The sequence below is a fragment of the Papaver somniferum genome, unplaced genomic scaffold (assembly GCF_003573695.1).
Source record: "Papaver somniferum cultivar HN1 unplaced genomic scaffold, ASM357369v1 unplaced-scaffold_137, whole genome shotgun sequence".
Classification (NCBI taxonomy): Eukaryota; Viridiplantae; Streptophyta; class Magnoliopsida; order Ranunculales; family Papaveraceae; genus Papaver; species Papaver somniferum.
Window position 1 is genome coordinate 17,404,613 of NW_020622934.1, and position 11,707 is coordinate 17,416,319.

Sequence of the window (11,707 nt, forward strand, 5' to 3'; positions counted from 1 at the left end):
AAACCTAGCCGTAAATGCTACCGTTGAATTAGATCTCAAACACATAATAAGATATGGCTAGGTTCCTAGCCGTGAAAACTGCAGGTTGGATTGTGAGCAATCGACCAATCCATTACACACTTAATGGTTAGTAATAACATTTAAGACTAGGACATAAAATTAGGATAGGAATAACCTAGACATAAACATTACTGCTGAATTTAATTTCGAACACAAAAGAAGATACAACTAGGAATAACCTAGCCGTAAACAAAATATTGCGGTTAAGATTTCTCAATTCCCGTCCGTATCATTAATATTACGGCTGGAAGTTCTTAGTAATCCCAACCGTAACCGAAACTTACGGCTGGGAGAATAGGAACTCCCAGCCGTAAACAATTTCAGAAACTGTTTTTACAGACTTATTTTTTTCGAAACCAACTGAATAATCATTCAAACGCTTAAACAAAGAGTGAGTTTTTTCAATTCATACCTTATTGCAGTCATATTAGGAGTCTCGACGACTGTTTCATCTTCTTCATTCACTTCTTCTTGAATTTCAGTTTCATCTTCACTTTTAGAACTTGATTCATCTGGTTTAGGAGGAGGTTGTTTCGACGATCCAGTTTTTTCTTTTGTCTTCACCATGGTTTTATACAATAAATTTACTCGAGATGATTTTTTTTGAAATCGACGATTAATCATCTCAAACGAATAAGAGAAGAAGAAAAGAAAAGAAAGAGAGGAGAATAGAAGAAGAACAGAAGAAAAAGATTTCTTTTGATTTAAGATATATATACTTTTTTTATTAGATTAATTAGTTAATGGAAGAGTAAAAGGGCAATAAGTTAAATTTATTGAGAATATTTTTGAATTTTTACATAGATTAGGTCCCCATATCCACATCTTGGTTATAACTATCATATTAAACCCTCAAAAACCAATCCTATGGAGGTACCAATAATAGGATTCCAGAGGAAATCGACCACCAATTTCATATAATAATAAATAACAAGTAATATTATTCGAGTAATTAACTAAAACTAGACAGTAGGAACATGTATTTGTTCTTGCAAAATACAAATAGTAGTAGCTAATTATAACCACTTTTAGATCAAAAGATACATTTTTGGCAAATGCGTGTTTGGGATTTCAAAGCTGTAAATCGCGTTTATTCAAAAACAATAAATAAATACAATTTTTCTCTTTCCTTTTTCTCAACCTTCTTCTTCTCCAACAAAATCATCAAAAATAACCCCTCTCTACTAGAGCAGATTTCTTCATTATTCTTTGCTTTCTAGGTTGGTTAGTAGTTTAGTTTAGTTTTTGCTATGTTTTTTACTTATCTACACCGTTTTGGTGGTTTTATCTACTCTTTTGAGGTTTATCTTCGCTTTAATGGCGATTCTTGGTTATTGGGTTGGGTATTAAGATCAATAGTGATGCTCTCCATGCTCTCCAACGACGAAATCTTCATCTTGGTTGTCTCCGGCGACGAAATCTTCATCATCAATTTATCGGACGACGGAATCTCCATAGATGGTCTTTTTGACGACCTCATCACTAGTTACAAGAGATTTGAGCAAATCACTCCTACTTTTGGAGCATTTCTTTCTATAGAAGAAAAACAAACTAAATGGTTGGAATTAAATTTCGAGAAAAACCATCTCTCTTCCGATTTAATCGGATCTTATTCATACTTGTATTTGTCTTACTCCGATAATCCTTCTCTTCTTTTCGTCGGATTTCTCGGTATTGTACTCTTACAATATGTTCTTGTTACTTTGTATTCTCTTATTTTCGATCTTAAACTCATTGTAACCTTGAAATCTCATTAATGAAAAGGTTCCTTTAAAAGAAAAAAAAAAAATCATGTAAATCGCATGATAATATCCACACCAAACCAGTTTCCAAAACTCTAGCAAAGTACTGACTCATTCCACCACGAAACTTCACGTGTTGAACATGTTAGGAAAATGCTAGTCAAAATTGGAACTCATCCTCAAACAAGTCTCCGATGGTAGAATTTTCATAAATGCACTAATTACCTAATTAATTAATTAATTAATCAATCAATTAAATGAGCTAAATTCGATCGAGAATAACAATAAATGAACTCATTGATGACAATAAAATAAGAAGAAAAAACACGTTAACAAAAATATTACTCAGTATAAATAAAATAAAAAAAATGATCTCACGAGGGGAAGGGACGACAAAATTTACATAACAGTGTATCATTTTCTTTCGTCCATAAAAATACCCAATCACAAAAGGTTATTTCTTGATTCCTGACTTTCTTTCTTTGTTTCTTTACACCTCCTCTCTCTCTCTCTCTCACAACTGAATCCTCATAATCTCATCCCATATTCATTCAGGTTCTGCTTCTGTTTTTTCTGTTACCAAGGAGAGAAAAAACCCACATGCTAAAAGAGTCTGTATCATCATCATCAGACAACACAGAGAGTTTTTGATTTCATGGTGATTGAAGGAGGAGAGAAACAGCAACAGCAGCAGAAGGGAATGCGACTGGGTAAATACGAACTTGGGAGAACTCTTGGTGAGGGTAATTTTGGTAAAGTTAAATTCGCTAAGAATACTGAATCTGGGGCTGATTTTGCTGTCAAGATACTTGATAAGAAACACATTCTTGACCTCAATATCACCAATCAAGTAAGATTTTTCTGTCAACATACACAAATTTATTTATTCTGTCTTGTTCTTAATTAATGGGGTTTTTCATTTGTTTTTTTTTTTGGTTTGATTGTATTTTTCAGATAAAGAGAGAAATTGGGACTTTAAAGCTTTTGAGACATCCTAATGTTGTCAGATTGCATGAGGTTTGTGTTTTATTGCTCTAATTCTTTTGTGTATTTTCTGTGGTTTCTTGAGATTCTGATTGGAAAGGTATTGATTTTTAAGGACCCTTTTTTGGGTTTGGAAAGTGGGTTTCTTATCCCCCTTTTTATTTGTTTTTTCAGTTATGATTGCTAGCTGCAATGACCACACAAGACAGACATAGTTTAATGCCTTTTCTAACCCTATGCGTTTGTGGAAAAATGGAAAGGTCCATGATAAAACACTGTTTGCTAGTCATCATTTCACTTGAGTGTTGCTTCTAAGTCATTTGAATGTGGATTGATTCTTATTGTTTGTTTGTTTTTCTTTGGTAATGTTTACTTCAGATTGTCTGGCTTTGTATTGCATTTAATTTGTGGGCATCCAGTTGAAAAACTATTGAGAGACTAGTGGACAGGCTTACTAATTGACCAGTCTCTTGATTTCTATGTAGGAATAGGACTATTTTAGTGTCAACATGTAATACAATGACTTTTATTTCAGCCATTTAGTTAGTTGATTCTTGTCTGGTTCTTCAAATGGATAAGCAACCTTCTCAATGGTAAACTTTGTCACCACTCTATGCTTTGACCTTGAATCAATGTAAACTGGTTTAGAAAAGTAAAGATATGCCACTTAACATAGTACCTGTCGTGAAGACTTGTGATCGTCTTTGTTTTTTTGTTGATAATTTCCAAAGTTTGTCTAAACTTATGTTTTTTTCTTGTAATTTTGTAGGTCTTGGCCAGCAAAACAAAGATTTACATGGTTCTAGAACTTGTGATTGGTGGCGAATTATTTGAGAGAATTGTGAGGAGCTAATTGATTTTCTAATTTTTTATTTTAGTACTTCAGCTTTCGGGATATATCAAGTTTTGATTCGTTTTGTGTTCATATACTTGTCATGTTTCCTATAGGACTTCAAAGGGAGACTTTCTGAAATTGAAGGACGGAAGCTCTTCCAACAGTTAATTGATGCCGTGGGATACTGTCACGAGAAAGGAGTCTACCATAGAGATCTTAAGGTGTGAACTTCTCTCTTTGGAAACATGTCCTCTTTCTTATACAGAGATAACATTTAACAAGTACTTTTAGTTGAATGACTCAGTCTAATGAGCTCGCATTAGTTAATGGTGGGTCATTTAAAGGCATGTGTTGTTTTCAATGACAGCCTGAAAACGTTCTTCTTGACGCAAAGGGGAATATAAAGATATCGGATTTTGGACTCAGTGCTTTGCCTCAACATGTTCGGGTATATATGTTTTTCTTTTTATTGAAATTATCGCTGGACGATAAACACGTGGTCCAATCAATAGATAAAATCAATTAGTACTTATTCATGTTTATTTTACGATTTTGAAAACCAGGGTGATGGTTTGCTGCATACAACCTGCGGAAGTCCACACTACGTTGCCCCTGAGGTACTCAAGACTGCAAAGTTATTCAACTGTATGTTGGCTTCAATTGTTACTGATTCATGATGCTCTGACCGTTTTGCATATAGGTTCTTGCCAACAGGGGGTATGATGGATCCACATCGGATCTTTGGTCATGCGGAGTCATCTTATACGTGATTCTTACAGGGTATCTTCCTTTTGATGATAAGAATCTTGCAGTTCTGTATCATAAGGTACCCTAGATTCTTGTATGACCTTCTAGAAAAACATTACATCTTTGACATTCCAAACACTGTGAGGCCTTAACTTACACCTTCCATTTGTGATTTTCTTGACACCGTAAGATATTTAGAGGAGACGCTCCACTTCCCAAATGGTTGTCGTCTGGCGCACAAAACCTGATTAGGAGGATTCTTGATCCGAACCCAAAGACAAGGATAACAATTGTGGAGATCAAAGAAGATGAGTGGTTTAAGCAGGACTACACTCCAACAAATGCTGAAGATGATGATGAAGAAGGCATCCACATCGACGATGAAGCCTTTTTGATACAAGAAGTTGTACGTACTTCTAATGTTTGTAGTGTCATCAATCATTTCCCTCAGTATGTAATGTTGATAAGGTTTTATGGAAATTTGACTGGAGCTCATTTTTCTTTTGAAGCCAGCGGATGTGGAGAAATATCTAAATCAACCGACTTTGATTAATGCCTTTCAGCTCATCAGTATGTCCTCGTGCCTGGATCTGTCAGGCTTTTTTGAGAAAGAGGTGAGCAGTCTGGTTCACCGTTCATTACCCGTTCTCTAGATATATCCTTTTTAAAGCAAAAACTTGTCCATAAATGTGTAGATCCTGGTAAATTGAGTGCTCCGATGTTTGAGAATTTTTCTTACCAATTTTATTGCGAGCATAACATCTTTCTTCATTTACAGGATGCTTCTGAGAGGAAGATTAGATTCACATCAAACCATTCTCCGAAAGATTTACTTGGGAAGATCGAGGATATCGTTACAGAAATGGGACTCCAAGTCCGGAAAAAGAATGGGATGGTTAGTAAAGTCTAAAATACACCATTTCTAATCCCTTTTGCATTCTGCTGTTCGCCTTCTATTTGTTAAGATTATGATGAACTTTTTTTTCTCTCCATCTATAATATTTACAGCTCAAGATGCAAGCACGCAAGGGTCAGAAGAATCCAGGCAGCATATCCGTTGCAACCGAGGTATTTCACGAGCTATAGTTCATTATTTTAAATTCCCGGACACTGCAATGTGACTGCATGATTTGTGCTGCTCAAAACTGGTATAGTTTCTGATTGTTACTTGGTTATTATTGATTTGAATACGTTAGATTGCTTATTCAGTGTTATTATAATGATTTATCAGGTTTTTGAGATCAGCCCCTCCATTTATGTGGTAGAACTCAGAAAATCATATGGAGATCCGATAGTGTACAGACAGGTATCTAATTCTACGTTCTTTCTTTTCTTATCTTCTGTACAGACAGGTATCTAATTCTACGTTCTTTCTTTTCTTATCTTTCTTCATAGTTTTGTACTTCCACAGCAATGAAAAGTTTAAGTTTCATATCAAAATTAAGTCCATTAAGATGTGTTAAAGTCATAGTCTAACCAACAGAACGGTTGAGTGCTTGAGGGGACAAATTTGTGATAACTATGCCATATAATAACTTTGAATAAACAATGGTGATTGCAGTTGTGTGCGAAGCTAGCCGAAGAACTAGGAGCTGCCAAACCAAGCTTCTAAGAACATAGTAGTCGGTGCAGAATAGCAGCGAAGTAAATCTCTCAACAGCTATTACAGTGCTGTAAATTTGTCATTAATACAAAATACAAAAGAACTATAGCTTAAATTTTAGTAAATCTCAGCACAAGTTATACAAGGAAGCCTCTTGTAGGGATTTAATGATTCAGGTGTTTAGGACTGAACTCATGTAATTAGCTTTGTTCTTGTAATTAGTTTTGTTTAGTGGAAATTCCCTAGCTTAATCTTCTCGACCATAAAAGGTATTGCCACTTTCTGTTTTGGCATAATGGGCAAGAAATGCAGAGATTCCAGATCGTAATCGCAAAACTGAGACATGGGGTTCCTAGCCGTAGCATCTCAGTGTTAATGAGTGATTAAAATGAGTCTTGTGGCAATTGGCAGGTAATGGTGGTGCACCACTGACAGACTGCACTTAGTCCCATAAACCTGCATGTTACTAGGTGCAACATCCATAAAGGATTTTTTTTTTTTTAAATATCCTTGCTCAGAAATAAAAAAGCTAGGAACCATATCAAACGTATTACTGGTCGAACATGAGTTTGGTTCAGCAACCAGTCTATGGGCTACACTGGCTGAACATGAATTTGGTTCGGAAACCAGTCTATGGGTTGCCATGCCGCTTATCAAAAAGAAAACACAAATTCATACAGATGCAGAATGTTTAAAAATTCTTCCACTAGAGCCCAATTGTACTTATTTGGTTTCCATTGAGGTAAATTTTTTGAGGGTCTCCTTCCGTCTATACTTATCTCGGCCATTTGTGCATGTAGAGGAACCATCTTAGCCAACCTGAAAGTGTGATGACAGTCGCAAAATCTTAGTCCAGTACTTATAGGATGTTAGTGTATGAAAGGTGTAAGAATAGATGTTAATTTATCTTACCGCTGTAAAGAAACATAATTCTGTTACATTTTCACCTGTCGCACTCACTGTCCTTTCTCTCGTACAACAGCCTATATAAAGCATTACATGTACTCTCCTTTGTTTCAGACCAATTAATACTATCTCTATCTCTTTCTCACCTAGATGTTCTAGAAATTTGTACATTCTCCTTGGATCTAATAAAATTTCTCTCGTTACATTTCTGTCTCTGTCTTTCTGTAAAAAATAAAGTTTCTGGGCTTGGAAGATTGATAGAAAAATGACTATTACTCAAGAAGTGGAGAACAGCGGCAATGGACAACGTGAATCAATAACCGAGCCACTTATCAGGCAAAGGAAGGTTTCCATTCATGAAGAATCTCCTCAATTGGAAGGAAATGGTAACGGTAACGGAGGATCTATGTTTATGGTTTTTCTTAGCACTTTTGTTGCAGTGTGTGGGTCTTTCGAATTCGGATCATGTGTAAGTAATAATACCACTACCTAAATGATAGTTTTTTTGATGAGTACTGGTATCATATTCAAGGCATTACAACTGCAAATCACATAATTAAGATCAAAATTTTGCATTGGAATTTAAATTTCAAGTTTTCTTATAACCAGGAGCTTTTGGTTTCCTAGGTGGGTTTTTCTGCGCCTGCTCAGTTTGGAATCACAAGTGATCTTGGTTTGTCGTTATCCGAGGTGTGTACTATCTAATGGTGTTGTTTTACCTTGTATAATGTATTAAAAAAAATATCTGGATGCAATAGGATCTCAAATGCACATAGTAAACCATATCCATGGAGTGTGCAGCGTGCCGGCCGTTCACACCTTCGTGTTTAGGAACAACACCATCAGATTTACTTCTGTTCCATATGAAGTGCTATTTAGAGTCTGAATAACATAGTTCGTTTATTAATTTCTATATGTCAATCACAAGAATTCTTATTTTTCTATCACAGTATTCAGTGTTTGGGTCGATAGGAAATATCGGTGCCATGGTGGGTGCAATAACAAGTGGTAAAGTATCTGATTACATTGGCCGGAAAGGGGTAAGTTGAAGTTACATTTTGGGATACAAAGAGATTTGGCATTTCAGTTAATTGGTTTCCCCCCGTCATCTCTAAACCTGTCATTTGAATTGAACAGGCAATGAGGATGTCATCTATTTTTTGCGTTGTAGGATGGCTAGCTGTCTATTTCGCTAAGGTGTTTATATCATCTCAAGTCCCAAAAATTATAACTAGTCAGAGCTCATATGTAAAGTTTTTAGAGGTAAGCAGTAATCATCTGATCCCTTCTGTTGGTTATTCTTCACAATAGGGATCTGTGTCACTTGACATTGGGAGACTGTGCACAGGATATGGCATGGGAGTCCTCTCTTACGTGGTACATTTTTCTTTTGCTTCCCTTGTCATCTTTCGCTGTATATTGTCATCTATTAGGAAAGTATTAATGAAACTTCTGATTTATGAGCAGGTACCCATCTTGATAGCTGAAATCGCACCAAAGCATCTTAGAGGAGGCCTTGCTACTTTGAATCAGGTATCAGATACAGAAAAAAACCGTGTTTCATCTTTTTAGTTATAAATTCTTACAGATTGGTTTCTAACTTGGTATCAAGTTTAGATCACTGAATTCTCTACTTGTTCTGCAGCTCATGATTGTTACGGGAGTATCTTTTACCTTCATTATAGGAACACTTGTATCGTGGAGAACGCTAGCACTAATTGGTAAATCTCCAGAATAACAAATTAATAAGCACATTCTAATAAGCAGTAGAAAACTGATTCGTAGTTGGCATCACTTTCAGGTGTTCTCCCCTGCTGTGTTCTACTTGTTGGTCTTTTAGTCATCCCAGAGTCTCCAAGATGGCTGGTACATAACTTAATACGTATTTTTCTGTTGATACACGAAAATTCGGAAAAGTTGATATTAACTTGTAGCAAAACTATACGTCTTCATTTCAGGCAAAGGTCGGGCAACAGAAAGAGTTTGAATTGTCATTACGAAAACTTCGTGGTAAAGATGCGGACATTTCTCAGGAAACGGCAGACATTCAGGTCAATTAAACATAATTCTCATTTTTAGTACCTAAACTAAGCAGGTATATGTGTTGAGAACTGAACGTGTAAAGTTTTCCATGACAGGATTACCTACAAACTCTTGAACACCTACCAAAAGCCCAAATACTTGATTTGTTTCAGAGGAGATACTTGGTTTCTCTCATTGTAAGCCTTTTATGTTTTTGTCCATTCATCTGTAATGAATTAGTACCACTTGTGGTATCCACTGTGTAACGACTACGGTAATCAGGTTGGTGTTGGATTAATGGTGTTTCAACAATTTGGAGGAATCAATGGAATCTGTTTTTATGTAAGCCACATATTTGAGGCTGCAGGTAAAGTCATTGTGGTTCTACATATAATTCATTTCCTGTATAGGTTAAATATTAACTAAAGAAAATCTTTTTTCAATGTTAGGATTCCCATCTGCATTAGGTACAGTTATCTATGCCTCTATTCAGGTAGGTTCCAACTCCAGGCGTGAATTCTGAAACCCAAACTTCTATGTCAATCCAAAGTTTAATAAATGATATTTTGTAGGTTCCGATAACCGGCTTAGGAGCATTATTAATGGATAAAGCTGGAAGAAGACCTCTTCTATTTGTAAGTATCAACTATATATCGAGTCCTTCTTGGGCTCTAAGAACCAAAACTTTCACAGTGTAACTGTCCTAGTGAACATACCAAATTGATTCTACATTTCAGGTGTCTGCATCAGGATTGCTAGCAGGTTGCCTTTTACTTGCAACTTCTTTTTACATGCAGGTAGTGTTCCGATCCTTTCATGACCTACATAACCTTCTGCTATTAAATTGTATTTTTATAAATCAATCTTCTGTTTACAGGCCCATGAAATATTCCTTGAAGCAGTACCCACACTGGCTCTCACCGGCATACTGGTTAGCAAGAAATTAATCGTTGTCTTTGTATAAATGAAATCTTTGTTTCCTTTCGCATTTGATGTTTATGGCTTATGCTGCATTTTGATCAGACTTATGTTGGTTCGTTCTCCATGGGCATGGGTGCAGTTCCTTGGGTTATAATGTCTGAGGTATTTGTATCTGTAAGCTTCTTTTACATGGCCATATTTCAGAATCGTAACTGAAGATCGACACTCTCTTTTCAGGTATTCCCACTTAATATAAAGGGAACAGCAGGAAGTTTGGTTACATTGGTCAATTGGTTTGGGTCATGGGTGGTTTCATTTACATTCAACTTCCTCATGAGCTGGAGTTCTTATGGTAAACAAAAAAACTTGCTTATTTTTCGTCTAAGAAAATCGAGTCAGTTCTTGATCAGTGAATTCAGTATCTTTGAAAAGATCAGTTCTTTATCTTATAAATGGTCTGGCTGATTTTGTACAAGAAAATCCGACTTACTACTCACTTCACAATTTGCAGGTACATTTCTACTATATGCAGCAGTTAATCTATTAGCAATTCTATTTATTGCGAAGATGGTGCCAGAAACTAAAGGCCGGACTCTAGAAGAAATTCAAGCTTCCATGAACAGATCTTAGAAAGGCACTAAAGCAACGGGTCTTAGTACCATATCTCTGTATTAGCAATTGTCCAATATCTCTGTTTAAGCTAGAATTGATACTGTGAAAAGAAATAGTATTATAATTTGGTGAACTGGGTGAAGCATTATATATGGTCATGTGCATGCAGCTTGCTAATTCTTGAAGATCAAAACTGAATGGATTTTTGTTGCGATCAGTCCCGTCTTATAGTATGAAATCTAATAGAGCGGCTTCACATTTCAATAAAGGGGCTTCACTAATAGAGCAAAACAGGATCATCTACTAGTAATTTCAAAAACTCCTTATCTAAAATATTTTCATAATTATTCATTCATGTATAAGAGAGATCTAAAAGAAGTTGAAGTTGGAGAAGTAGCACATCTCATTCATCTGTTGGATGGATTTGCTCAAATTATTCATTTATGTATGGCTGTAGATACAAGAAAGTGGGATTTTGGAGATGAATTTTCTGTCTCCAACTGCTACTCTTCCCTTGATGTGGATGGTTTCCTTCATTTTCCTCATAAACAAATTTGGAATCCTAAGATTCCTTTGAAAGTGTCTTTCCTGGTTTGGACTTTATGTCATGATGGTGCTCCAACTTTAGAAACTCTTCTTAGAGATGGTTCAGTAAATGACCGTCAGTGCACTCTGTGTTCTGAAGTAGAAGAGACTCAAAACCATCTATTCTTGCACTGCCCTGAAACTAGGAAGCTATGGAACTATTTCTTAGATAGTTTTGGTGTCAACTGGGTTTTTTCAGAGACTGTGAAGACAAATATATGGGAACGGAGGAATACCAAAAGCAATGCAATGGTGAAAAAACTTTTGGCTTTGCTTCCCTTTGCAATTTGGTGGAATATCTGGAAGGAGAGGAATTCTAGTCTCTACAACAACAAGAAGAGAAGCCTAGATCAATTGTCTCTGTAAAATGCACCTTGTATAATTAGTTTGTGGATACAAAATTGTTTGAGGGCTATGCTCTCAGTACTTTGATTTGTAACTGGAATGATGTTGTGCACATCTAATTCCTTTGTTTTCTCAAGCTTATTTCATCTTTCTGATGAACCAAGCTTCTTTTAATCAAATTTGCCCTTTGGCTGTCAAAAAAAAAAAAAAATCATAATGGTTAAAAAGCTCTCACTTAGTTAGTGTTAATAATCTAATTAGCTAATAATTAGATTAGTAAAAAAATTCATGATTTATATGGGCTGATACCAGCTCTACTAGGGGCTGATACCAGTCCATCGATCC

At 35.8% G+C, this 11,707-nt stretch overlaps 3 protein-coding genes across 3 annotated transcripts; all 3 read left to right on the top strand.

Annotated features, from left to right (window-relative positions):
- Nucleotides 1-2,187: 2,187 nt before the first annotated feature.
- On the top strand, nucleotides 2,188-6,222 carry LOC113335042 (CBL-interacting serine/threonine-protein kinase 1-like). The gene is made up of 13 exons (XM_026581257.1): nucleotides 2,188-2,652; nucleotides 2,757-2,819; nucleotides 3,556-3,627; nucleotides 3,735-3,842; nucleotides 3,989-4,069; nucleotides 4,185-4,238; nucleotides 4,322-4,447; nucleotides 4,559-4,774; nucleotides 4,878-4,982; nucleotides 5,147-5,263; nucleotides 5,377-5,436; nucleotides 5,600-5,674; nucleotides 5,930-6,222. Exons 1-13 carry the CDS (start codon nucleotides 2,458-2,460, stop codon nucleotides 5,978-5,980), a joined length of 1,323 nt encoding a protein of 440 aa, XP_026437042.1. The 5' UTR covers nucleotides 2,188-2,457; the 3' UTR covers nucleotides 5,981-6,222.
- A 762-nt stretch (nucleotides 6,223-6,984) lies between these two features.
- LOC113334947 (sugar transporter ERD6-like 7) lies at nucleotides 6,985-10,649 on the top strand. The gene is made up of 18 exons (XM_026581168.1): nucleotides 6,985-7,346; nucleotides 7,505-7,567; nucleotides 7,828-7,917; nucleotides 8,015-8,074; nucleotides 8,189-8,254; nucleotides 8,345-8,410; nucleotides 8,523-8,598; nucleotides 8,679-8,743; nucleotides 8,836-8,928; nucleotides 9,016-9,096; nucleotides 9,182-9,266; nucleotides 9,349-9,392; nucleotides 9,472-9,534; nucleotides 9,637-9,696; nucleotides 9,777-9,830; nucleotides 9,923-9,982; nucleotides 10,058-10,172; nucleotides 10,332-10,649. The coding sequence occupies exons 1-18, from the start codon at nucleotides 7,143-7,145 to the stop codon at nucleotides 10,448-10,450; spliced, it is 1,464 nt and encodes a 487-aa protein (XP_026436953.1). The 5' UTR covers nucleotides 6,985-7,142; the 3' UTR covers nucleotides 10,451-10,649.
- Nucleotides 10,650-10,786: 137 nt separating this feature from the next.
- LOC113334624 lies at nucleotides 10,787-11,383 on the top strand. Its single transcript, XM_026580837.1, has one exon. It carries the CDS (start codon nucleotides 10,787-10,789, stop codon nucleotides 11,381-11,383), a length of 597 nt encoding a protein of 198 aa, XP_026436622.1.
- Nucleotides 11,384-11,707: the final 324 nt, after the last annotated feature.

What these genes read in the sequence shown, in the direction of transcription:
- LOC113334624 (XM_026580837.1), top strand. Translation starts at nt 10,787, where the DNA reads ATGTATAAGAGAGATCTAAAAGAAGTTGAAGTTGGAGAAGTAGCACAT.
- LOC113335042 (XM_026581257.1), top strand. Translation starts at nt 2,458, where the DNA reads ATGGTGATTGAAGGAGGAGAGAAACAGCAACAGCAGCAGAAGGGAATG. An exon ending in ACCTCAATATCACCAATCAA is followed by an intron (nt 2,653 to 2,756) that starts GTAAGATTTTTC and finishes TGTATTTTTCAG; the next exon opens with ATAAAGAGAGAAATTGGGAC. An exon ending in GCGAATTATTTGAGAGAATT is followed by an intron (nt 3,628 to 3,734) that starts GTGAGGAGCTAA and finishes TGTTTCCTATAG; the next exon opens with GACTTCAAAGGGAGACTTTC.
- LOC113334947 (XM_026581168.1), top strand. Translation starts at nt 7,143, where the DNA reads ATGACTATTACTCAAGAAGTGGAGAACAGCGGCAATGGACAACGTGAA. An exon ending in TTGGTTTGTCGTTATCCGAG is followed by an intron (nt 7,568 to 7,827) that starts GTGTGTACTATC and finishes TTTCTATCACAG; the next exon opens with TATTCAGTGTTTGGGTCGAT. An exon ending in GCCTTGCTACTTTGAATCAG is followed by an intron (nt 8,411 to 8,522) that starts GTATCAGATACA and finishes CTTGTTCTGCAG; the next exon opens with CTCATGATTGTTACGGGAGT.